The sequence below is a fragment of the Saccoglossus kowalevskii genome, chromosome 3 (genome assembly GCF_978046115.1).
Source record: "Saccoglossus kowalevskii chromosome 3, keSacKowa6.1, whole genome shotgun sequence".
Classification (NCBI taxonomy): domain Eukaryota; kingdom Metazoa; phylum Hemichordata; class Enteropneusta; family Harrimaniidae; genus Saccoglossus; species Saccoglossus kowalevskii.
This window is the reverse complement of record NC_140643.1, coordinates 35,124,108-35,151,670: the sequence shown is the minus strand read 5'-3', so window position 1 is coordinate 35,151,670 and position 27,563 is coordinate 35,124,108. Positions and strand designations below refer to the sequence as shown.

At 35.6% G+C, this 27,563-nt stretch overlaps 2 protein-coding genes across 3 annotated transcripts in view; one reads left to right on the top strand and one right to left on the bottom strand.

Annotated features, from left to right (window-relative positions):
• Window positions 1-11,445: 11,445 nt before the first annotated feature.
• LOC144360701 (uncharacterized) lies at window positions 11,446-14,375 on the bottom strand. Its single transcript, XM_078013268.2, has 2 exons — window positions 14,237-14,375; window positions 11,446-13,901 (listed from the first exon to the last, which is right to left on the bottom strand). Exons 1-2 carry the CDS (start codon window positions 14,319-14,321, stop codon window positions 12,478-12,480), a joined length of 1,509 nt encoding a protein of 502 aa, XP_077869394.2. The 5' UTR covers window positions 14,322-14,375; the 3' UTR covers window positions 11,446-12,477.
• A 2,236-nt stretch (window positions 14,376-16,611) lies between these two features.
• The window catches only part of LOC146747850 (tumor suppressor candidate 2-like), an 80,412-nt gene continuing 69,460 nt past the window's right edge, over window positions 16,612-27,563 (top strand). For both annotated transcript variants that reach the window (XR_014928986.1, XM_085497126.1), the window contains exon 1: window positions 16,612-16,883. Coding sequence is in view for 1 of the 2 variants with exons in the window: in XM_085497126.1 (XP_085353252.1) it covers window positions 16,711-16,883 (173 nt within the window). In the remaining variant the exon portion in view is untranslated. The remainder of the gene's footprint in view (window positions 16,884-27,563) is intronic.

The following is a 27,563-nucleotide window of genomic DNA, read 5'->3' as shown; positions in this document are numbered from 1 at the left end:
CAATAAGTTTATTGGCATGAAGTTCATTGGCATGAAGTTCATTGACCTACAGTCAGCTGGCGCACGCGTGATAATAACATAAATGCGATACATGGGGGCCGCCATCTTGAATGCGGCATAAAACTAAATAAGAGGCAAGTTGTGAAACGCGTTTTTCAGATTCCTACAAATCAGGACAAAAATGCCAATCTTTCACAGAAATAGGATCCATTGGGGCTATATTAAGCCAACCGATAACAAAATTGGCTGAATTCGTCGTTTTTGTGTGGAAAAATCCCTTAAATACTAACACCTAATTACACGAAGAACATACTAGTAGAACACTTTCCTAGGGTATTTCATGGAACTATAATTCCATGGGTATTTAAAACCAAAAAAAATTCATTCCAGCTCAGCAGACAATTTCGGTTTATAAACTGACATTCATTTGGCAAAGAACTTGAATAAAATTGAAACCAGATTAGTAGTGCAATTATAACCGGATTACTAATCAAATTTTATTTAGACGAATTATCTAAACACGGCTATTCAGATTTGTGTGCGAATTTAACTGTGTGGCTGTCAGTATCGTAATGACGACATAACTCAACCGTGCGTCTGTCGATTGAACCATGGAGCACGAGGGACGGTGCATGGAGCTAGCTCCATGATTGAACTGAAACTGACATTTTGGAACTTTGTGTTGCAAAGAACATGTGTTCATATCCAACTTACAATTCATAATTGTTATAATCCCAATCTTGTGTATGCCGTGATTATAGTATTAATCACTAAAACAGTGAAATCTAATCGCCAATCTCACATTATTCTTTTTATCACAGTCCCTCTATCTATGATAGAGGGACTGTGTTTTTATGTAAATTATCGAAGTTTGAAATGAAATGGCCCACAGAGGGCGCAATTAATTGTTTTTAAGGGTATTTACATGAACCCAAAGCATTTAGACTAGAAGTATTTGCCGAAGGCCTATAGTGAGTAAAAACAAATTTTATGGGGTTGTTGGTTAAGGCATAGAAGTAACAATATACCTCCATGGTTGAAGTGGTCACAGTTGAACGAATGCTATAGCTGCCACTTTGGCAATATCAAATATAATCAGAATATGGTGCTTTCTTATACATGGAATCTTATTCCAGACACAGCACAGGGAACCCAGGAACTATAATCAACTGTAATACGCAGTCTCTACGAGCGTGGGGGGGGGGGGGGGTATCGGCTGGTATCTAGTCTATTTCTTACACTAGATACCAGCCGATACCCCCCCCCCGCGCTCATAGGGAGTGCGTACAGTTGATCATAGTTCCTGGGCTCCCTGTGGACACAGTGTAAACTATATTTATTTCAAGCCCAGGAAAGTGTCATTTCAGTATATAGAGACACATTCATATCAACAAGCGGACATGCTGGAAACCTTAAAATTAGCAGCATGTATGATAAACTGTCTACGTCATAAAAGCAGTGATTCGATGCTATTGGCAACATATATTTACAAATTGTAAACTTTGAATGAATCATTCTTGTCAGTGTTAACTTATAAATGAACTCCCAGTTTTCTTAGTTATCTTTGTGTTTCCAAGTGTACCACTACCATTTTTTAAATATCCAATATACCTGCATATTTCACTGTCAGGAGATTTATTCATCGGAAATTCGGTAGTACAGATTGTATGCCAAATTTATAATGATTATTTGAGCATTGGTCAAGACTAACCTAGTTAGATTCGAGGGAGGAACACAAAAATAAGGGTTACGAAAAAATTTTGACACAAAAAGGTATATACATTTACATGTACATGCATATATATATAGGTATACATGTATATAGTCTATATAGGGACTGTGCCTGTGAATAAACTTTTGTCAATCATTGTTACGAGAACGTGGCGATAAATAAGCCACCCTTTGTTATCCGTTTATGCACGGGTATTCACGTTTATGTACGTGGTTTATAAATCGACTTTCTGTATTTACTTACAGACTGTCTAGACACCCAGTTAACAACCCGAATGGCAATATCCACACCTCAATTATTCCGCCCACGACACTTTGCGTTGATTTTGAACAGCGGTGTCAATTTCCACTCAAGTTCCGTTCTGTGTTGATGTTTTCATTAAACACACTTCACACACAGTTCCTTAGCATGGGCTAAGACACAGTCCCTAGAGGGACTGTGGCTAAGAGTTAAAATACCTTAGACCATGGAACTATAAACCCGGTTTATAGTTCCATGCTTAGACCGTGCTAAGAAAACGTGCTTGAACTGTTAACGTGGGCTAAGAGTTAAAATACCTTAGCCCGTGCTAAGAAAACGTGCTTGAACTGTTAACGTGGGCTAAGAGTTAAAATACCTTAGCCCGTGCTAAGAAAACGTGCTCGAACTGTTAACGTGGGCTAAGAGTTAAAATACCTTAGCACGTGCTAAGAAAACGTGCTTGAACTGTTAACGTGGGCTAAGAAATCCTAAGAACGATTTAAATCTGGCCTTTTTTTAAGACCCAGTCCACGGGCTAACAAAGTGTGTGTGAACGCTTAGCTCGTGCTGAACACCAAAAACCCCACTGATGTTGATGTTTTCATTAAACACACTTCACACACAGTTCCTTAGCATGGGCTAAGAGTTAAAATACCTTAGACCATGGAACTATAAACCCGGTTTATAGTTCCATGCTTAGACCGTGCTAAGAAAACGTGCTTGAACTGTTAACGTGGGCTAAGAGTTAAAATACCTTAGCCCGTGCTAAGAAAACGTGCTTGAACTGTTAACGTGGGCTAAGAGTTAAAATACCTTAGCCCGTGCTAAGAAAACGTGCTCGAACTGTTAACGTGGGCTAAGAGTTAAAATACCTTAGCACGTGCTAAGAAAACGTGCTTGAACTGTTAACGTGGGCTAAGAAATCCTAAGAACGATTTAAATCTGGCCTTTTTTTAAGACCCAGTCCACGGGCTAACAAAGTGTGTGTGAACGCTTAGCTCGTGCTGAACACCAAAAACCCCACTGTATTCAATATTCAATTGGACGATTTACTCATAGACCCTCCAGTAGAGGGTCTATGATTTACTATCATATTCATAACTATTAATTTCGGCATGCCATTCCGGACATGACAATCAACGCAAACACATCTACGGAAAAAATAAACTAACGGCGAGACTCTGTGCTACTTCCTGTTATTCTGCAATCTGCCTTTGAACTTGGTATTGTTTTATAACTGTAGAACTAATAACATATATACCTTCCTATCTACTATACTGAGCAATCATAGTTAAAATGACTGAAGATTTTGTATATTTTACTAAGTTTGGGCGTTCCTTAGCCCGTGCTAAGCACTGTTTCTTTTCGTGCGAAGGAAATCGTGTCTATCCGATATGCAAACATACTTCTGACCAAAAAACGCCACTGCATTCAATATTCAATTGGACGATTTACTATCATATTCATAACTATTAATTTCGGCATGCCATTCCGGACATGACAATCAACGCAAACACATCTACGGAAAAAATAGACTAACGGCGAGACTCTGTGCTACTTCCTGTTATTCTGCAATCTGCCTTTGAACTTGGTATTGTTTCATAACTGTAGAACTAATAACATATATACCTTCCTATCTACTATACTGAACAATCATAGTTAAAATGACTGAAGATTTTGTATATTTTACTAAGTTTGGGCGTTCCTTAGCCCGTGCTAAACACTGTTCCTTTCCGTGCAAAGGAAATCGTGTCTATCCGATATGCAAACATACTTCTGACTTAAGATCTCCGAAAAACATTTCTTTCACGCTAGAAAGCAGCTATTTTACCATTTGGTGGTAGTTGGGCATACTTTCGACACACCAAGAAATGTCATATGCTCTTTTACACTGCATGTTTATGAATACATGGTTAATAAAAAGATTTAGTAAACGCGTTAAGGTAGCGAGAGGGGAAACATAATTTATAGTTTAATGGAGTTTAGGACTTTCCTCACTACTTACTAAGCATGCAGTTATGGCAATGTATATGTTTTCAGAAAGCTGAGATATAGCAAAATACGATCATATATGTTCCGTCTTGATATTTGACAGGGGATTAAGTTATGATCGTTCCCGTTAACCTCCTAAACCTCCTAAACTAAGTATATTTCACTTTCCGAATTAGTGAAATCGTGAAAGAAAATACGCGATCCTCACTAGAAGATACTAGTAATCTACAAATGTTCATTATACCGGACGTTTTGGCCGAGGGTTTCGATTAGGGCGAACGTTTCGGTCTAAGTAGAGATTAATGGTAAAATGAACTTTGCCACAGAATGACTATGCATAACATATTTCTGTAAACAACTGTATGTCGACATCACGTAATAGAATATGTATTAATATAGGCAAGTGTATGCCAACACCACGTAATAAACGTATCAACTATTTCTGTAAATATCGGTATGCCGATATCACGTAATATACTGTATAATAAATATTTATGTAAACAACTGACGTTGATATCAGTTATTTCATAACAATAAGTTTTGGTAGTTTTAATAGGTTTAATTAAAAATATTCGGTTTATGCTGGAGCGGAAAATGGTGATTTTTTGGCCAGTAGACGAAACACATTGACTGACGTGCCATTTTTCATGGGCATTTAGATATCGATTGTTTTTTTAAATATATATATTTATTTAGTTGTAAAAAATACAAGTACATGACTGTATTTAAATTTCTTATATGATTTACATGATGGTTATTATAAGTTATTATTACAAGTTATTATAAAATACACACCAGGCATTAAGATTCGTCTATCGAAAGGATCACCATAGTTGGCAGCAAAAAAAAAATTATAACAAAAAGTTATACCTCATAACTGCATTACCTTTACATGTGTGATGCGTTTTGTGTGTAGAGAATTGAAGATTCTAGGTTTCTAAGATCATCTTCGATTCGAGCTCTACTTAAGCTGAAACGTCCGCCCTGGTCAAAACTCTTGGCCGAAACGTCCGCCCTGGTCAAAACTCTTGGCCGAAATGTCCGTCCACCATAAAGGACAGTTGTGTGTGTTCACACACAGTCCCGCTATAGAGTCTATAGAGGGACTGTGGTTCACGGTTACTGAAAAAGAGTAACCGTGGTGTATTGCACGCTCTCTCCCCTTCCTCTCTCACCATCACGAGAGGGCGTGGTTAACATATTTAACGAAATTAATCAATTTTAAAAATTATAAAATTAAAGTTAAAAATATTAAAGAAAAATAAAAATAAATAAAAAAGAGTAACTGTGGTATATTGGACTCTCCCTCCCCATTTTCTCTTACCATCACGAGAGGGCGTGTTCAACATATTTAACGAAATTAATCAACACATTCGCAATGAAAACTAAACCCAAGTAATATATCACGACCAATCATAAATAGCCACATCCAAATCGGTGAAAATGCTCCTCGATACCCCATAAGATGCATCTATTATGATCAACAACAAAAAAGAAAAACAAGTTATTTGCAACAAGGAAATATTGTTGTATGTCACATCTCAAAACACGTCCATATTTGGTGTGCAAGCGTTTCCGCCTGAGATCATCATATTATATCAATGTACAACGCACTACAACCCGTGCACATGCAAACATGTAACGTACAGCTGGAGTTCTCAGACATTGCATTTAGCATACGTCAATTCCAGACGTACGTAAATACAGATTCCCAATTTCATGCAATGATCATTTAAATACAGTCAAGGATGGCGCAGACTAATATAGTTTGACCATTGCAGGAGACATCGGTTGATAGTTGGACCATTGCAGGAGACATCGGTTGATAGTTGGACCATTGCAGGAGACATTGGTTGATAGTTTGACCATTGCAGGAGATTTTTGTTTAAAAGTTAACCTGACAATCTCAGGGATTGGGCTTACCTGGAGGTATCTTTATATTACTTGTACTGACAAATCTGAATTAAAAGCATCACTTTCAAGTTCCTAATTGAAATGAACGCCTTTAATTTATATTAGATGGTTCAGAGGTTCACCTCACTTAGAAACAGCTAACAGGTCAATTGTTTGAATCTCGAAATCCACATGGCTTCCCCGTGCTCAATAAATCAGCCACACATAAACAAATGTTTACGTGTCTGTAGCGTAATGATCTCGACGGAGTATAATGATTGCATAACATTCTTCCCCAGTTCCTGCTACTAGCATTCCGTTTCAGATATATATATTTTATAATTTTGTAAGATGTACTTGTATATAGACCGGGCACGCCCTCTAGTGACAGTAAGAGAGAAAGCATAGTTAGAACGAAAATCGACTTTATCATTATTTTGATGAGTAAATGTATTTTATTTAATATGGACCATTACATACGACACTGTTTGCATGTACTTTTAATGTTCTGTGTATTAAAATAAAATTTGTGACATATTTAGACTGAGGCCGCCCTCTTGTGGTACTTAGTGAGAATGTCTAATTCGGACTAAAATGCCAAGCAGAAACCAAGCATTAAATATTGATAGTGATTATATTATTGTGGGAACATTATACCCCACTAGTACGTGTAAGTCTTTTAATAAATAAAAGTTTGCGTGTAAGGATTGTGTAAGACAGTTGGCAGAGGTTAGTGCACTTTGCCGTCTAAACTATTTCAAATATCAGTTGAATATATATTCCATGGAGGATTGCAAATAGTTATTATTTCTTGCCACGCTATCACATTTCTCGTTTTTGTTTGACGTTTTTAAACATACTATTATCGGGTAAACGCACTGTGCGTCTATTTATTATGGCAAAATTAAAGGAATAACGTGTGTTTTAACTCTTGAGGGCGCACTCACGACCAGACATTGTGGAAATGCCGGTATGAGCGAATGACGTCATATAATATTATCCTGCTTTCCAGAACTGCTTACGGTCACCATCCCCTACTTTTTACGAATGTGCGTACCGGGCTGCACGTATAGTGCAAGCATTCCAATCTAAAAATAGGTAATTTTGCAAAAGATAATTACTTGTTTTCAGTCTATGGAAATAGTGTGCGAACAAATAGATATCGGAGTAATTTACACTCGTCATATCTATGGGGGGTAACAAGTGGCGCGTATATTATGGGACATTTTACGTCGAACACTAATACCGTATCAATACGCTCGGAAAATAAAGTGACATCACCACCATGGTTCTCATATTTTTGGCGGATTTAAAACATGTTTTTGGAATAAATATTTATGTTTCTAAATTAATGCAGTTAGTATCTTGTCACATGTCTTTGTCGTTGCATTCTAATGCTGATCTGACCTTTATATACTCATTTTCTGCCTGTGTGGTCAATTTTAATAGCCGTGGAAACTAGGACGGGTCTATTACTGCATCATTGGCAATGGTTTTAGACAAATGAATTTACTCACGGGGCTTCATCGACAGTTATATTAATAAGGCACTAAAGATGGGAAACGCGCAAACCATTCTTTGACAACTTCAAAAGTATTGGTCTATAATTAATATGAAGACGCGGTTGGGTAGCCACGTATAATTAGTCTATTGAAATTAATTTCTCTCACCTGAAACCGTTATAGAGTTAAATTATTTTGCGCGGATAAAGAGTGTTTATACAAAAATTCTAAAGATATTCAATCAATTCAAATGACCTTTTCTCGCAAGGTATAACAAATTAATATCACGCTAAAGATGCAATATAAAAGAAAACATAGATGTGTTAATATTGTTGTAGTTTGTTCACCAATTCGCGTTAACACAAATTAAAAATGCTGTTTTCGCTGCAGACTATAATATCGAAAAAACACTAATACGCATGTGCAGTGATTATTATTGTATCATTCTCTACCAGCGCACATGCGCATTAAAGATTGGTATTGAACGAATACTTGGTTGTATGTAGATTTGCATACAATCACTTTTTTATTTTTTGGTGATTTCTCAATAAAATAAAATATTATGGGAGTATATAATTCACATAATACACTCCCATAATATTTTATTTCATTAAGAAACACCAAAAGAATAAACAAACGACTGTATGCAAGTCTGGGTTGTCATAATCAGTTCATATGAAAGCATAATCTAATTCCACATCAAATTACAGTTTCAAACAACAATACGATTACATGTTCTGATCCATATATCATATTTAACATAAAGCCTTATCTACCGATATCTTGTCAAATATTTAAAAAAAATGTATACCTAAAGTTGCATTGCAGGAGACATCGGTTGATAGTTGGACCATTGCAGGAGACATTGGTTGATAGTTTGACCATTGCAGGAGATTTTTGTTTAAAAGTTAACCTGACAATCTCAGGGATTGGGCTTACCTGGAGGTATCTTTATATTACTTGTACTGACAAATCTGAATTAAAAGCATCACTTTCAAGTTCCTAATTGAAATGAACGCCTTTAATTTATAGTAGATGGTTCAGAGGTTCACCTCACTTAGAAACAGCTAGCAGGTCAATCAGAATTGTTTGAATCTCGAAATCCACATGGCTTCCCCGTGCTCAATAAATCAGCCACACATAAACAAATGTTTACGTGTCTGTAGCGTAATGATCTCGACGGAGTATAATGATTGCATAACATTCTTCTCCAGTTTAAGCGGACAATTTTCCTGCTACTAGCATTCCGTTTCAGATATATATATTTTATAATTTTGTAAGATGTACTTGTATATAGACCGGGCACGCCCTCTAGTGACAGTAAGAGAGAAAGCATAGTTAGAACGAAAATCGACTTTATCATTATTTTGATGAGTAAATGTATTTTATTTAATATGGACCATTACATACGACACTGTTTGCATGTACTTTTAATGTTCTGTGTATTAAAATAAAATTTGTGACATATTTAGACTGAGGCCGCCCTCTTGTGGTACTTAGTGAGAATGTCTAATTCGGACTAAAATGCCAAGCAGAAACCAAGCATTAAATATTGATAGTGATTATATTATTGTGGGAACATTATACCCCACTAGTACGTGTAAGTCTTTTAATAAATAAAAGTTTGCGTGTAAGGATTGTGTAAGACAGTTGGCAGAGGTTAGTGCACTTTGCCGTCTAAACTATTTCAAATATCAGTTGAATATATATTCCATGGAGGATTGCAAATAGTTATTATTTCTTGCCACGCTATCACATTTCTCGTTTTTGTTTGACGTTTTTAAACATACTATTATCGGGTAAACGCACTGTGCGTCTATTTATTATGGCAAAATTAAAGGAATAACGTGTGTTTTAACTCTTGAGGGCGCACTCACGACCAGACATTGTGGAAATGCCGGTATGAGCGAATGACGTCATATAATATTATCCTGCTTTCCAGAACTGCTTACGGTCACCATCCCCTACTTTTTACGAATGTGCGTACCGGGCTGCACGTATAGTGCAAGCATTCCAATCTAAAAATAGGTAATTTTGCAAAAGATAATTACTTGTTTTCAGTCTATGGAAATAGTGTGCGAACAAATAGATATCGGAGTAATTTACACTCGTCATATCTATGGGGGGTAACAAGTGGCGCGTATATTATGGGACATTTTACGTCGAACACTAATACCGTATCAATACGCTCGGAAAATAAAGTGACATCACCACCATGGTTCTCATATTTTTGGCGGATTTAAAACATGTTTTTGGAATAAATATTTATGTTTCTAAATTAATGCAGTTAGTATCTGGTCACATGTCTTTGTCGTTGCATTCTAATGCTGATCTGACCTTTATATACTCATTTTCTGCCTGTGTGGTCAATTTTAATAGCCGTGGAAACTAGGACGGGTCTATTACTGCATCATTGGCAATGGTTTTAGACAAATGAATTTACTCACGGGGCTTCATCGACAGTTATATTAATAAGGCACTAAAGATGGGAAACGCGCAAACCATTCTTTGACAACTTCAAAAGTATTGGTCTATAATTAATATGAAGACGCGGTTGGGTAGCCACGTATAATTAGTCTATTGAAATTAATTTCTCTCACCTGAAACCGTTATAGAGTTAAATTATTTTGCGCGGATAAAGAGTGTTTATACAAAAATTCTAAAGATATTCAATCAATTCAAATGACCTTTTCTCGCAAGGTATAACAAATTAATATCACGCTAAAGATGCAATATAAAAGAAAACATAGATGTGTTAATATTGTTGTAGTTTGTTCACCAATTCGCGTTAACACAAATTAAAAATGCTGTTTTCGCTGCAGACTATAATATCGAAAAAACACTAATACGCATGTGCAGTGATTATTATTGTATCATTCTCTACCAGCGCACATGCGCATTAAAGATTGGTATTGAACGAATACTTGGTTGTATGTAGATTTGCATACAATCACTTTTTTATTTTTTGGTGATTTCTCAATAAAATAAAATATTATGGGAGTATATAATTCACATAATACACTCCCATAATATTTTATTTCATTAAGAAACACCAAAAGAATAAACAAACGACTGTATGCAAGTCTGGGTTGTCATAATCATTTCATATAAAGCATAATCTAATTCCACATCAAATTACAGTTTCAAACAACAATACGATTACATGTTCTGATCCATATATCATATTTAACATAAAGCCTTATCTACCGATATCTTGTCAAATATTTTTAAAAAATGTATATCTAAAGTTGCATTGCCACTTTGTATGATCTGCACAAAATCACTGGCCGTTTAATCATCACGAGGGTTTACGGGTTTTGTACAGTTCGTGTGAAATGATATTCTGCATAGATTCCTTAAACAAAATTTAGAAGAATCTCCCAAAACAAAGGAAGCCACGCAAACATCAAATTCATGCAAATGAACTTAAATGATCAGAAACAATGTTTAATATATATGTTTTAAAGCCTAAACACCACAATCTTGTTTCTGTCAAGTGCATGTTTGTTTCTGTCAAGTGCAAGTTAGCTTCAGTGCTCCAATATTTCAGGATTTGGCGCAAAAACTATTAAATTTATAATTTCTCATTATAATCACAATAATAGGAGACGCAACTTTAATAGAATGAACTATGTACGGTTCGTCTAATATTATACTTTGTGAATGTCGAATACAAAATATTAAAAGATAATACAAATGTGTCAATAATATTATGCACATAATTGTACTGGGAACTTAAAGTGTGTCGTCATATGTACTGCTGTTGACGTCATCATTAGTTTATCTTGTGCAATGGCGTCCACTTTACAAGCAGGGCTTCAAATAGTAAGATGGGAAATATGTTCGTGGCACATTTTTTTTCCAGAAAGCGATTCCAAATTTTTGTAATATTAGTATAAGTATTAGAAATACATATACTAGTAATGTGTCATTTGTTGCTTATTTTTTTCCGTCACAGTCCAATCACCCTCACATTTAATTACAGATTCCGTAGACCCATTACTGAGTTGTAACCGTTCACAGTTCAGTGCAAATACCAACACTGTTTGGAACGGATGCACCACAAACGACAAATAAAACAAGCAGTTAAATAGTTTAACAATACTTTATATTAAATTAATAGCGCTGTTGTAAATATGATATATTATACAAAACATCGACTTTGTTATGTTCAAATAAATAATAAAAATTACACGAAATACACCTCATATTTACAAAGCATAAACAATATGAAACTGGCTGATATATCATCCAAATAATGATACCGTTTCTCATAGAACATATCAGCGATTTAGTCTACAGCACCACATCAACAAGTTATACGGCCTTCGATTTTTCTCTCCACACATAACTATTTGAAAGCAATTAGGAGGACCACTTCTGGGATGAACGCAGTGGGTTATTTCAGAATGTTTACTGCAAACCATTTTTAGTGACCCGAGCTGCAAAATATCTGGCACAGGCGTAGGCCAACTATTATACACCAATAACCGCGTGTACACATAAGTGACTTGTGTTACCATTATCTATATATTAAATTCGATTTGTTAGGATTATTGGCAGTGAAGGCTTTTTAGGTGCGAAACGAAATGAATTTTTCCCCATTAATATTAATCTAGGTTAATCTGACTATTTAGATGTGTTGCTACAGTGTAATTAGTGTAGACACATCCACAAAGCGCCAAACACATGGAGTACCCCAATGATGTTGTGAATGCACGAACACGTTTCGACAGATGTCAACATGACCGTTGAATGCGTTATAAAAAATATATTTTTATCGTGGGTAAATTTGAAAAAAACAATAATAATAACAAATGGCCTCATCGTGGTGAATAATTCTGGAATATTCCATTAAAGACAATAGAATTAAAAATATTAAAATTGGGTTATTTTTAATGGAGAGTTTTGCATAGAAAGGGTCACAGCTCTCTGTGTAATTTTGATATAGTGATAATGACTTAGTTTATTAGAAGCGAATAGATGCTTCGAATAAACTAACAGAGAGTCTTGTTCCCTCGGTAATTTCACAAATAAATTAGTTATGGAAATTTTCCTGTCTGCTTATTCCTCTGTGACTGAAGTAACTAATACTGAAATTGTGAAATTATTGACAATTCACACTTTATTATCATCTTCCTTTTCATCATCTTCACCTGCATCAACTACGTCATCTACGCCCCCTTTTTCTTCTCCTTTGCCCTTCCCCCCTCCCTCCTCGTCTCCGTCATCATCATCATCCTCATCATCGTCGTCATCATCATCATCATCGTCTACCTCATCCTCCTCCATAAACGTGGCACATGTGAAATGTCTTGGAAGTGTTCCTATCTGAAAACATTCTTGTCGGTGTCCAGCGTCCCAGTGTAGTTTCTGGCAATCCTCACAACAGTACCGACATATTTTGCATAAGGAACACACTTTAAACCGCTCAGTAACATCCTTCTGTCCCTGTCCACACTCTGTATTGGAGCACCACGACGACATTTTGAATTCCCTGCATCGCAGAGTTAATCGTTTTTCTCTTGGTAACGTAGCAACAAGACTACAGTGAACCATTTCTGGCTGCCCTATCAACTGGGCGATTCTGGCAATCATTGATCCAGTTGGCGCCACAGGGCGGGAAGACGACGTTGTCCTAGTATCGTGAAGCATAGAATCCCAAAACTTCATCATTGCTCTGATGACGTAACAATCACGCAGTGTAACCATGGCCGATAACGGGCCATATTCGGTTACGAATAAAATGCACTTAATACATGCTTCACCTGTAGTTCTATTCCTGCTTCTGCGGAGCACATGAATTATTGTTTCGACTAGTCCTAACTCTAATATCATACTCACGTCTTCTTGCTTTCCAGCCACCAACAAACAATTCTGTAGCAAACTCATGGTGGCTTGTTCAAAAAGAATCACCTGGCGGAGTCTCTCGTTGTCCTGGCTCACCCGTTTCAATATCTGCTGGCCTCGTTGAAGCAGCTCGTTAAACAATGGAAACAAATCCTCCTTTAATCCCGCTATTCTCCGCAGTACCGTTGCGTATGGGCTCATCGTCCATAACAATCGTATCACACTAAACACTTCTATTTCGGCGTCATTTTGAGAGGTTTCATCCGTGAACACCTGGTCCCATTTGTCCATGAGCCGAGATAAACAATACTCTAAGCCGCCTTCCGATAACCGTTGAACGATTTGGCAATAATTATCAACGGTGGACGTCTTATCCAGGTAGTCTAGTATTAGAGGAACTGTCTTTTGGTTTTCCGAACCACCGAACAATCGTTCAAAAATCGATCGGACATGCTCTGCTGGATCAGCGGTTAAAAAATTGTATCCCGACAACGCAGGGTGGAGGCAAGCAGTTTCGGGGTCATATGTACTCGTTGACGCCATTGGTTCCGCATCTTTTCTCACCAGTGCTTCCTTAGCACTTTCATTGTTATCGTCTGCTTCAACAACTCGGCTTATTTCCCTGGAAAATGGCAGCTTAGGGTAATTGCCCCTTGTGGGGCTGCTGCCCCTCGATGAAAGCGACAACATACCTGGATAGAGAAAACAGAATAACCAGTCAGTTTATATCATAGACCTACATACCCGCATGTGTCGTTGGTTGTACCGTAACTCCGCCACATACAAATAATACATGTGGCAACCATCGACTATGTAGATTACACGGACCACTAGATCGTTATATAATACATATAATAGCTTTACAGTCGCACGAAATATCAAAATTCAATAGGTTGCTAACGTTTTCAATTAAATGCTACACACTATCATGATCACATGATTTTCACATAACAACAACTCCATAAAAATGTAATTATACAAAGACAGAGACATAGGTATGGTGTTAAAAAAAGCTATGGTACCGAACCTGTGGAAGCTAGTGCCAATGCTCCGATTCGGCCAATGTTTTGGACGGTGCCGCCTCCCCTGGCAACATGCGGTACGTGAAACATGATTGCTGACTGTGACTATGGAGGTCTATCTGCTAGGATTGGAGTAGTAATATTCATATATGCGATATACGTGAGCTGGGACGTGCCTCAGACTATAGATCGTATAGAATACGTCTGCAGTGTCGGAAAAACAGATTGAAATGATCGAATTGGGCATTCCAAAAGAATTATCAACACATTTAGCCTATTACTACGACTACAATTACCACAATAACCATATGCTAGGTAAACTTATACATGATTATAAGGTAATATACAAACAGATACGAACGGCATGCAAAATTGCTGTCATCGTGGGCGATCGTCAACACGCATACCAGTAATGTCGCCCACGGTTTGTGTTTGTGTTTGTCTGTGTACTGGCATATGGCAAGGATTTGGGCTAATTATGTGCATGTTATATTAAAGGACTAGAACGTGTAGCAGATATGACGTATCGAAATGACAATAGCGAAATGCGGGGGTGGTCGATCTGAAATATATGTTGTTGTATCACGTCACTTATATTTGACTATAATTCGCACATGTGCAGATAAAGGCGAATGTATCACATACATATAACGAGCATTGACAGCGGGAACTTATTGTTTACAACCCTAATTGAATTCTCGTCAAATTAAAATTTACTGGTATCGAGACAGCAGAACATTTTTGTTCAAGTTGAGGGGCTCTACTATAAATCAAGGCCCCGTTCGAAGCCGCAACGCGATGCCGCTGTCATTACCATGACATTTTCGCCAATCAGTTGTTATCCGTGTCAATACGCATGTCTGTTTTTGTTCGTCATTCTGAATGTATCTTCTTCTTTGGTATGTACGGATTTTAACACATTGTTGCAGCTCCCTAATGTGACGCTTTGATCTAATGACAATAATATTTGTTGATCTAATCAATTATTCCACTCAGTTTTACATTTGTGTACTAGAAGATGAATGTTGAATGACCCAACGGTATCGTGAATGCAGATTTTATTTAAAAAAAAACTACACTTGCATTTTAAAAGAAAAAAATATATTTAAAACTGTGAAGTTAATGTGAAGGCGACACCAAACTTGCAATGGTGTCAAGGAAAAAATAATATCACAGATAATAAACAATATATACACTACTATATGCACTCACTAGACTGTCTCTTCTTGCGGATATATCTTGAAAACTTTGCGATCAACATAGTTTCTATCGACCAACTTGTTGCCTAACAAGAATTTCAAGAAACTTCGACGTCACCAAACTTACACAAGCATCGTGTATCAGCAAGTTTATGCAACCGGTACCGCAATGTCACTTTCCGATTTAAAAAGGTATGATCATTACGATCATTTCCAGGAAACGACGAGTATATCACCTGTTTCTCGTTCCAGTCTTTCGCGTATGTCAATGCTGTATTCAACTTCAACTATACACCTTGCATGCAACACAATTCATCAGTATGGAGCCGTTGACGTGATGTTTCATGGTACTGATACCAGTCATGCTGTTTGCTTCGTCGACATCAATTCGATATCATCCGCGTGGCAATGTGTATCAAAAATACGCAGTTTAGGTGTAATACATTGACTTGTAACAACACGCATAAATTAAAGGGTGAACGCAGGTGTCAACCCTTATCCAAAATGCAGTGATCTTGAAATCCGAGATAAAACCGTTCTTGACACCCAGGTAGAGCATGGTTGTCATACTGGTGATTTCTGAATGTCGGTGAGAGCATGATGTAACAAACCCGACCCATGTGGATATAAATTTGCCACCCACTAATACGGCGGAAATCATTAAAATAAATGATCTTAATATGGGACGAATGTTGACATGTGATTATTGTACACGTCCCTTACGTTCCTCGGAAAGATAGATGAGATAAAATAATATTATGATCCCATGTTGACAGATAGCGGAAATATCAGATAACAGACTGTGTTTATGTGTGACTTTGTTCATATATATTTGAACTATTTCACCATTCCCGCCTTTCTCCGTCGGGGAAATTATTGTTTTTGTTCATATGTCAATTTCACTATCGGTCTCCACATGAAATTATTATAAATAGAGAGGTCGATAGTGAAATTGACATATAAACAACAACCAGTCACCCGGGCTTCCCCATTGATAACTGTAATAGAGAGTAGTTAAATAATAATTTAACAATAGTTTAAATAATAGCTCCACTAACTGGCGGTTCGTTTTTTGTGTGTTCATTGATTGAACTTATAGAATTTAAATTAAAAAAAGAAAGTTTGTCGAAATAGAGCGTAATTAAAAAAAATGTAGCACTGGAGATAAGAATTAAAACAAACACATGGAATCAAAATGGCCGCTGTCAACATGCGATCTCACTGAGATAGACCGAGAAATGGTGTTTAGTGGCGTTATTGTGATCCGTAGGCTTTAAGAGATGGGAAACAGCACCGCAAAAGGTGTTCGAAAATTGGTATCACCTGTTACCAGAGCATTCTATGGGAGTGGAAGCGGCAATGACGAGTCCGCAGTGGACGGTGCTGCACGAAGCGCCGTTTGCTCTCGGCGATACAGAGTTGCAGCTACCCCGTTTGTGCTAACACGAACTAGGTAACTATAACTATTTCTTACCTTTGTGTGGCGGTCCATTTTTGTGATTTTGTCTGGTTACTAAAACCACGTAGTACAGTCATATCGAATGGGTTTTTGTCATAAAGCTAACAACGAAAAGCGTGCGTGGTATGCAGTTAAATCCCTTTAGCGGGTCAGCGTAAATCAGAACACGGGAAATCACGTTAGACTGTTCATTCAGACTGGGACAGCACAGCACTATTCTCAGAAAACAGAATATCAATACTCCTCTCGCAGTCAGAATCACTGAGATACCGAGATTAGATGCCTACATATGTCGTCTGAGCGTTTCAGACAGTCACTGTTGGGTGTCGTGACATGCAATGAATGGATGGCATGGTCTGTGTCCAGTCAACTGGGCCCCCGAAGGTTGTGGAATTCACAGCTTGTCGCCACTTGTGCTAAATCTCCTGACTGCCACAGGCTATAACATATGCTGCAGGTTTTATCACTTCTAGCTATATAAATGTACTGCGTCTTATCCTGGCTGTTATTAATGACAGCCAATAGATTCACTGCTGTCGATGGGGGATAACCTGTTCTGCCTCTCAGACGCAGTCAAAAGACAAGTTACAATGATCTTAAAATAGTTCAGATTTATCTATTTTTACATTAAGTAGAAAGTCAGTTGATAACACAGAGTTGGTGTATAGAGGTTGACAAGTGCACTATGTTTTTTTGAATCATACTTTATAAGTATTGGATTTTGGTTGGGGGCACTTTGTAAATACTGGTTTTGTTATCTAATTGCTACTTGTTTTTGTCAGAAACTTAATGCTCTTCAGCTATTCCCATCTTGCATAGCAGTCATCCTTTGCATTATTATGCAAATGTTTTGCAGTTTTATAATTACTATAGGAATTTGGTGTCTTCAATTCTTGACCTAATTTAAGTATGTGTCTATTATTGCTCCCTCTAATATTCAATAAAAAATATATACATAACCCCAGATTTGAAAATCTCCAATTGAATGTTTATGGAACTTTGATTTTAAACCTTCGCTCCGAGTGTAAATAACAGGAAAGATGGCGACCAGATTTCAATATGCAAATTGCACACAGTGGTGATGCAACTGGTTGATGCTCTGTGAAATGGCTCAATTCGGATAGTCAGAATGCATGGAGTATTTTTTTTTTTTTAATATTATGTACTTTCTAGGTTAGTGGTGTTCAGTACATTCCTGAAGGGGAATTCAAATAGCAATGTATAATAAGATTTATTGTAGTGAAAACAAAATAATAACTTTGGTGCAATATGTCAGTTTTTGATCAGTATAACTTGTGAAAGCTTTAACTTTCTGATTCAATTTGTGGCCAAGTTAATTAAAAATGAAAAGGCTTTCAACAAGGTTTTGCTAACAATGCAACTTTTAAGTAGCAGCAGAAAAACAAGTTAAAAATTGAATCTGTCATAAAAATAAAATAAAATCTGCCATTCTCAACAAGTTACTAACCATGCTACTATCACAACCTATATACCGGTATCATCTGAAAGCTTTGATATAAATGTTATGATGTCGGTGAATATATTATGGTAGTTTACCAATTAACCGTTTCTTTCATATTTTGTTTCATTCTAACACTGATTACATATATAACAGTTTTCAACTTTTTCTTTTCTGTATCATACCAATACTCGACTTGGTTCCAGTCTCTTGCTACTGCGTTACTATGACTCAACTGTCGGTTCCCAGTGAGTCACTTGTGACAAGAGACTGGACAAATTATTATTCACGCCGACTTGATGTGAACATGCTATGCTGATGTAAAGGAGCAATCATTCACAAATAGTATTTTAAATGCATTGGGTTCCTAAATTGAAATTGAGTGCCACAGTCAACTGTATTTATGTTCGTCTTATTTCAAAGTAGGTAACCGCAATATGTGTCTAATACTATGGCAGTTTAGGTTGTTATATTGACCTATTTACGTTGTTAAACTCAAAATATGCTGATTAGATGCAACATGGTGCTAAAAAAAGATTATTTTTTATATGGATCTGGATTGTCAACTATTATTACACAAAAGACAAAAATATATGATCAATTGACACATAGCCTACATGTGAGGCAGTGCATTGTGCTCATTATCCATAGCCACCATATTTACTCTTGTAAAAAACACAAGGTTAAGAGATCCTTATCTTTCTAATTACTGGGTTCAACTTTTTCTAATGAGAACATGGTAACTGATTTAAAAGTCCCATATTGAGTTCATGTACCAAGGTTATGACACAAGTTCTAAGGGTTGTTTCTTGTGTTTATGCCCTACAAATGCATTAGCATAATTTTAGAAACATGCTTAAAGGGGCACTTCCAGTTAAGCTTAATCTCAAAACAAATTTGCTTTCTGGATTAAAATTACAATGGTTAACAAAAGATGGATTAACTTTGTAAACAACATAAACAATAGTGTCCCATGATTCTTTGGTGCAATCCATGGGATTGAGCGGTCCCCCTTTAATAAAATATGTGTCATATAACTGCTGCATCTACTTAAGTGAAATCTTTTATGAATCTACTCTAGAATGCTACTTGACAAATGAGAAACAAATGATGGGGCCTCATACAAAACATTATTAAATGGCTCATAAAAATTCCTAATTAATAAATATTGTGTACGATTATATTATATTTTAGGCTTATTTGATTTTAATTGATTTTCTTCTTCAATCAATCAATCAATCAATCAATCAATCAATCAATCAATCAATCAATCAAACATTCAATCAAACAGTGACTACTTTTGCTCAGTTTCAAACAGAATTATAGATTTTTTATGGGTGTTCTACTCTTACAAACCCCTCCCATGTTTAGCAAGAGTTGTCTGTAGTATCAAATATCATACTCAGGGAAAGGTTTCTGAATTTTCCTTATTTAAAGTGTTTAATTTTCCTTGGAGAGAAACAGTGCATCTCTGGTGATTATACAAATCATGGAGGTAAAAAAAAGATCTTTTGACCTCCATGTACAAATCAGAAGTGAATTATAAACACTGACGGCTGCTCCTGTTATTCACTGTACATGTTTATAACACCAGTAATCCCACAATGCACATTATTTTTAAATCTAAAGTGACCTGTTAATTACCCTTTGTATATTTATGAAACTGTTTTGAAGTGCAGTATTACCAAACTTGCACTTTAAATGTAATCCTCATGGATGAGTAGTTACCCCAAACTTGATAAAAGATTGGCTTCATTAATTTTCTAACTATGCTTGATACACTGATTTGATGTACAAAGCGGCACTCTTTAAGTTTGGATGAAAAATGTACAGTATGCGGAGATTCAGTTGCAGTTTGTAATTAATATATATCACAGTTCTGTTTGATTGACAGCTGTGACTCCATGAAGGTCACAAACCTATTACATGTAATGCTACTTTCTAGAAAATATATCATTCATTTTGTGGTTCACATAAAAATAAAATAAACCAAGGGTACTATGAAAATGTGAAACTGTTTTTTTTTTTTTTTTGCTTCTAAAACGATCACTGTAACACATTTCATCCAGAAAACGTCTGTGTTTCAATTAGTTTAATGGCAATTTTTTCAGTTTCTGTAGAAATGGATGCTGGTGTATAGTAAGAATGGATGTATTAAATGCAAGTTGTTGTTAAATATGTTCTCTGGAGATTATGCATGCAATGTTTTAGCTGCATGAGGACAGCTGGTTGTACATCTAGTTGGGTCAGTCATTGGGAAATATCTAGGGTAACTGATACCCCTTATGATAAAATATTTGTTCCATCATTTCAGCTTTCCCCTAATTAGCTACTCAAAACTAAAATTGATTTTAGAATTTTGTTGATTGAGTCATGAATGGAATCGGTTGCTGAAGGTCAAAAGTCCTAATGTATTAAATTTTACCAGTGTATTTAATTTTACCAGTGTAATGGCTATGAAGGGTTTAATTACAAGCAAAATCTAGTTACTTATTTTTTAGTGGCTTTTCTACCGGTTTACTCATAACTATAGAAAATTTTCAATTTACCAAGTTGCGTTTACCGGTAAGAGTGTTTGTTATATTTAACACAAATTATTATATTCAAAATTCATTCAATTTGGATTGTTAAGGGTTAAAGTGTTGATGTGATACTTCTTTGCTCTGTGTGGAATCGCTTATTGGTTACCACATGCTGTTGACAAGTCTGCTTTTTTTGCTCCCTGGCTTTCTCTTGCTGAACTAAGAATAACAGAAATATATAACTATCATGGTACGAAGTTGTGCTTAAGCTTTTCGGGTTTGAGATATCATTAATGTCAGTTGTATAATTTATAGGTTTCCATGAGGAATGTATTGATAGAATATCTTGCAGTTGTTGACGACAAGTGATAGAGATTATTGAGAGTCTTACCCTGGAATGCCACAAGGTAGTCATGAACAGTGACTGGTGGAGTATGCGCGGAATACATAGTTAGGCAGCTGCAAGTTTCCCTAGGCATGAACTGTAAACAAACTTATCAGGCAAATCCTCAGAGTTGACAGTTTCCGCCATTCACGTAATATGCCATGGTGATACAGTAGAAAAAATGTAGTGAAATCTGCTCCGATATAATAATATGACTATCGATTGCTTGCTAGTTATTGGTGTTCTTATTGGCTGTGGCCAATCCACGATGACGAGTAACACATGTCTCGTTTTTTTGTCTATATGTGGAACAATGTGTAAACCCGATCTGGCTATATCTAATGAATGGGTCAAAATCGGGGTCAAACACAGCTGGCGCTAATGTATGTACTTCCGCAGTGCGGTCGATAATCCATACTGATGGGGAATTTTAATAATATTTATTATAAGTTATCCTTAGTCTGGGAACTCTGTCGCCTGTGGTATTGACATATTGTCACTTGTCAGGTATGCTGGATTGCTATTTGTTTTTGCTCTGTATTCAATTTAACGAATGATAGCCAGTTATTCCTTAATCTATTTAATATGTTTTCATGCAAGTGTAGATGCATGTGTGTTTATTGATGTATGCACTTAGTCAATCACATCTGTCAGTCAATCTATTTTTAGCATGGATACTAATACTGTAAACGGCTTTAATTTCACATGAGACAAAACTTCGCAAATTTTGTGTGTCAGTTGAAATCCGAAAATTTTGTAGCAGTGAGAATTTCATCGTGTCCGATGACACGGAGAGTGTCAGTGACTTTCACACAATTTTGTCTTTACAAACATCATAAAATGCTGAAGTCGCAAACATTTGTAGCATTGACAATTAAGCGGTTTACAGTACTTGTTCAGATGCAACTACATCTATGCATTAATATTATTAATATATGAAAAAAACACAGAGTTTAAAAAGGAAAGACTACAATGCTTATTTATAGTGGTAGCAAATTCATTCCTGTTTTGTTTTGAACAATTTAAAGGTGTCAACAACCTTGATGTCCATCTATCCGGTTGTAACGTTAGACAAAATTCATATTGAAAAATTATTCATCAAATGAATTATCAAATTAAATTAATTAATCTATTAATCAAATGAAGTTAATTGGATCTCATTGAAAGTTGAAATTTTGAATATGATTCAGTCAGTCAAGGACCAATGCGGTTCCTCATTTGGTCTTTGAGCAATTGTCTCATAAGCATGTTATATTTAATTAATTGTCTCTTAATTAGTCTGCATCATCATGCTATTTCAGTGCTTTGCTACCACTATAACAGCTGACTAATTGTTAGTGATTGATCTATTGATCTATTGTTTCACACCTGCTAGGCATATACTTACGGACACTAACAAGCTTGTTACAGTCTATTAATACAAATTGGAATTATGTTACCTTGTATTAGGGAGAGCTTAAAAAAAATTGTTTGTCCTGTCTGTGGCAAGTAGGAAAAAACAGAAAAGAAAAGTGAAGTTATGAATTTTGATTGCATGCATTGAGTTTGTTTTCTGTGTGTTGAAAAAACACTTGCAGTTTGTTGTACACAGGGTGTTGGGTTGCAGGGTTTTAGTGCATGTTGGATTGAGAGGGGAGGGGTTGCATCGGGTCAGGTGCATGTTAGTGTTTGAGGGGACAATACATGTTCATGGGAGTAGTTTGGGGGGCATGAAATTCATTGTATTTTAGAAAGATGTTACAATATCCTGTGGGATTAGTGATGTTGATAAGATGAATCAGTTTACTAAAAATTGAAATGACATCATAGTGGATCTAACATGTACAACCTGCACAAATGATAATAAGTATATTTTCAAACGCAACCACAAATTTGTGTTGATGCCCTCAATCATTATTAGATGCATTCGTCATTTTTCTTGATTTGTTTGTTGAATTCAAATCCAGTTTCATGAATATTCATAAGGTAGTAATGCATGCATGCATGCTTTGTCAGTTTTTGTTCAAATTTGGCACATATATTATACATGTTAGGATACATGTCTATGACGAGTTGTTTCGGGATCGGATCAAAGATGGCTGACTGGCAACCATTTGTTTTTTTGAAATGTGGTATCTTATGTATGCTTTGTCAGGTTTTGTTCAAATTTGGTACATATATTGTACATATTAGTTAGAATACATGTCAATGACAATTTGTTTTACAATCAGATCAAAGATAGTTGACTGGATGGCCATCTTGCTTTTTGACCATACTACTATATCTCCAAGCCTTATGAACGATTTTCATTCATATTTGGCACATACATCATACATTTAGGTATACCTGTTTATTTCAGTTTGTTCCATAATCAGATCAAAGGTGGCCGACTGGCATCCATCTTGTTTTTTTTTAAATGTGATACCTTGGGCAGGATTTGTCGATTTACAAGTTTGATACAAACATTATACATGTTGGGATACATGACCTCTCTGTACATGAGCCTTGACAAATAAAATTCAGTTACGATACAAAAATTTGCATGAATAGCATATTCTGTTTAATTTCCGACCATATATTACAATTTTGGAAGAGTCAATTAATACATCAAATTTCTGTTGATACTAGACCAACCAATTATTCACTCTAAATTATGCTTTTGGTGCATATTACTTTTTTTTGTCACGAATAACTTTTCATCTAATTCCAACGGGGAATTTGTCATTAACAATGAATTGTTCATTTCTTACATTTTGCTGTTCTTTTAACTTCCAAATACCAATCTTTTGAAAAATGTGATACAATGTATTGACAAATGCATGTGATTTTGGATCACAGCAGTTCATGATTTTAATTGCGAGAAAATTGCGGCCTAAGAATGAACTCGGATAAGTGTATTATACCTTGGGGGCGGGCACGGCGGTGACTTTTGTCTTGAAAGTAACATGTTGGTTGAATTCAGATAACCTTTATACTAAACGCTGTGGTTGAGTATACAAGTAAAATTTCAAAACTCTCGGAAAACGAGCTGTATTGATGAATTGGACACATCAACTAAACTTTTAGACTTGCTTGATTTTGTACAATTTTCAGGGGTTTTAAAAATATGAGTATATTTCAGTTACCATGGAAATAGAACAAAGCACAACTTCTGTCATCATACCATTATTGATTGTGAAAATCTAGCACTTAAAAAAAGAACTAGTCTTCCTTTTTATGTTTTTGTTTGGGACATGGAACATACAGTTTATTCAGTCCTGTTCATTTACGGCAGACCTAAGGAAGTAAATACGCATATTCATATTTTCATGGCTCTTGAGAATATAATGAGGTTCATTTTAGCGTACAAAGGGAAGGTAATCAGTCATTCAAGCGGTTTGACCTTTTTTTCACATGAAATGTTAGTTGTATCTCAGATACCAATAATACAATATGGATTGACAAAAAATTTCATTCATGTTATCAGATTATTGCCTTTGCCAGGAGTTTGTTTATTCAGTATAACTTGGAGTGTTTATTTTGGAGATAGAAGTAAACCATGACCATTAAAGCATTGGATTTTCAATTTTCTCGCCAAAATTTGAACCAAATGAACATAATTGTCCCATAACCAACAGATCTTGATCCCATTTTTTGAAAAGTTTTGTAAAAAATTATGCGACATGTTTATTTGTAAAAACTTACATAAATTGACTTTGAGTTCAAAAGTTTAAACTTTGATGATTCCCTGATTGCCAATGATATTCACTGTAACAAACGATGCATGATAGCTTCACACTCACGGAACTGTCCTCATTTGCATGTTTTATAACATGCTTATCCTAAAATGAAAATTTCCTGACATTCCAAAATTGGTGGTCTTATGTCCACCATTCTGTCTTTCAAATAAAATGTCATATTGGAATTGGAGGGAGAGAGGAGTTGAAGTCTAATAAAATAAAATATTTGTCTTATAGTAAGAATTTATACCATATATATCGTTAGTAGCAATTCTCCTTCAAAAGCAACCTTAAAAATAAACCTGTCCAACCCTTCTTATTTCTTACACTAAATCAAGTTTTTTAATTATCTAAGAAAACATTAATATTTGGATATAACAAAAAAAAATATTTCTTTAATTAAATATGGCAGCACATAATACTTCTCTCCATCAAACTCCTGGGATTTCTTTTTTTTTTTGGTGCTGAAAACTCGAATAACACATTCTTTGTGATAAGAAATTTGAACAAGGTTACTTGTGATCAATTAATCTGAGACCACAAGTATGTAGATAATAAAATAAAAAAATATCTATAATTTATAGCTGTTGTAATTAGTTGCATTAACTCTATAGTTTTGGACTGTCAATATAAAATATTCATGACATTTAATAATAACCCATCAATCATATTAAAATGGGGAGCAATTGAACATACATCGATGCATACTTATGAACTTAAGTGTTATTGTGTTTGCCCCCTATGATTTTACATGCAGCGGTGTATGTGTGTCTGTCCATTATCTGCCTGTCTGTGTTGTTTAAGGTAGCTGGACTATTATTTGCATACTTGTTTTCATCTTCTAATTGTGACTAAATGACTACAAATAGACCCGGGAAAGTATAGATTTTTAGAATCGCCAGACTTCAAGCTTTTCACAAGTGTATTTTGCATGCCCGTATCTGCATTCTACGACGCGTTACTCAATCAAAGGTGAAAAATTACTTTTTCTGTAAAAAAAATAATTACGCATTTATGCTGGCGATAAGAAGTATTTTTTTCACTTTTCCTAGTTGTTCAATAATCTGGTAAATTGAATGTGTCTGGTCAGTTTTATTCAAGCAACGCGTTTTAACAAATAGTGTGCTGAATTTCAATTACTGTTTTAGTCACATTGCCTCCAACTCAAACCACAACTCGTTGGTAAATAATCGATGAAATAGTTTGTCTGGACACATTCAAGTTCCTCTTGTTGTCACCTTAAAGCTGTGAAAATTTGGTGTTAATCCGACGACAATAAGTATACGTTATTTTTTGTTAAAGACCTTGTATTTTGAAAAACATAAACTCCTAGAAAACGTCCATGAAGTAACAGCAAAGATTTTCAAGCTTGTTTATCGGCACAGTCAATTTGTTTTCCCATCAAGGTCTGTTTTACCATGTGTAGGGGTATCCAAATGTGTAAGGCTATTAGAAACCAAAAAAATAAAGGAATGGGATAGCTATAATTGGATAAATTCGGCATATGAAAACAGTGGCTGTGTGACCTTGTGTCTGTCACATTCATATGCAAATGACTAATCTGTGAAACAAACAGGGGCGGAGACAAACCACTCGAATGTTTGGAAATACTCATTGTGTGTCAGATAGCTACTGATAACACATCCTAACATTGCTTTGTCTGGAGTTTATCTTTGAAACTTATAGGCACACAGATTAAACCTGTGTTGTTGATTTTGGAAAACACTACTGAGGCTGCCTTGCTTCCCTTCAGAAAATATACATTTTAACCAACTTGCATGACATTCTATGTTATGTTGACTTTATCATATGAAAGTTTATGGTGCATTTCATCAATTAATAAATAAATGTGAAAATCGTAATTTTCAACACAAATAATAGTCTTGCTACCTTAAAAGTCTCACATCTAGTAATGCTTAAGTTTTTAAATGGTTCATGATTGACATTACATTGTTGCCTTGTATGTTACTTTTTACATTGCTTCAAAGGCTAATAAATTATTATTATTATTATTATTATTATTATTATTATTGAAAATATATTGCAGCTCTTGCAAGGGTCATGTTATTGGTAATAAGATGAAGACAGTTGTATCAGCATTTCTATCTTAAAAACTCTCTTGTGAAAAAAAACTGAGCATATTACAGTGATTTTTAACATGTTTGTATTGCTCTGGAGAGGGTGTAGATCCCATTCCTTCTTGCTGACTGTTCACTCAACAGTGCATAATACAGGCTTGCTCAGCCCATCTAACATATGGTATTAAGTTTAAGAAGCTGGCATCCTTTCTTATGGAAATGATACAAACTATCAGTCCTATGTGCAATGATGCACTGTCTGAAGAACCCAGGTATTTTAGTTTGTGAAAAGTAGCAGATTCACTTGAGATAATGATTGCATGTGACTTTGTTATCATTTTTATGTCATGCATGTAGTCGCATGTACATTCATCGATCTTTATAGGAAGTTGACTAAAATGTTAATTCGTAAAAACATTTCACTTTATAATTAGTTATTATTAGCTATGCCGACAATGTTGTCAATTGTAAAAAAACAAACATGTTCCAACTTGAAATTTGAGGTTATCGAAGGTACCAACTATTTTTTTTT

Excerpts from the sequence above, each read along its gene's own strand:
- LOC144360701 (XM_078013268.2), bottom strand. The coding sequence starts at position 14,321 with ATGTTTCACGTACCGCATGTTGCCAGGGGAGGCGGCACCGTCCAAAAC. Across the intron at positions 13,902-14,236 it reads ATTGGCACTAGCTTCCACAG|GTATGTTGTCGCTTTCATCG; the intron begins GTTCGGTACCAT and ends TTCTCTATCCAG.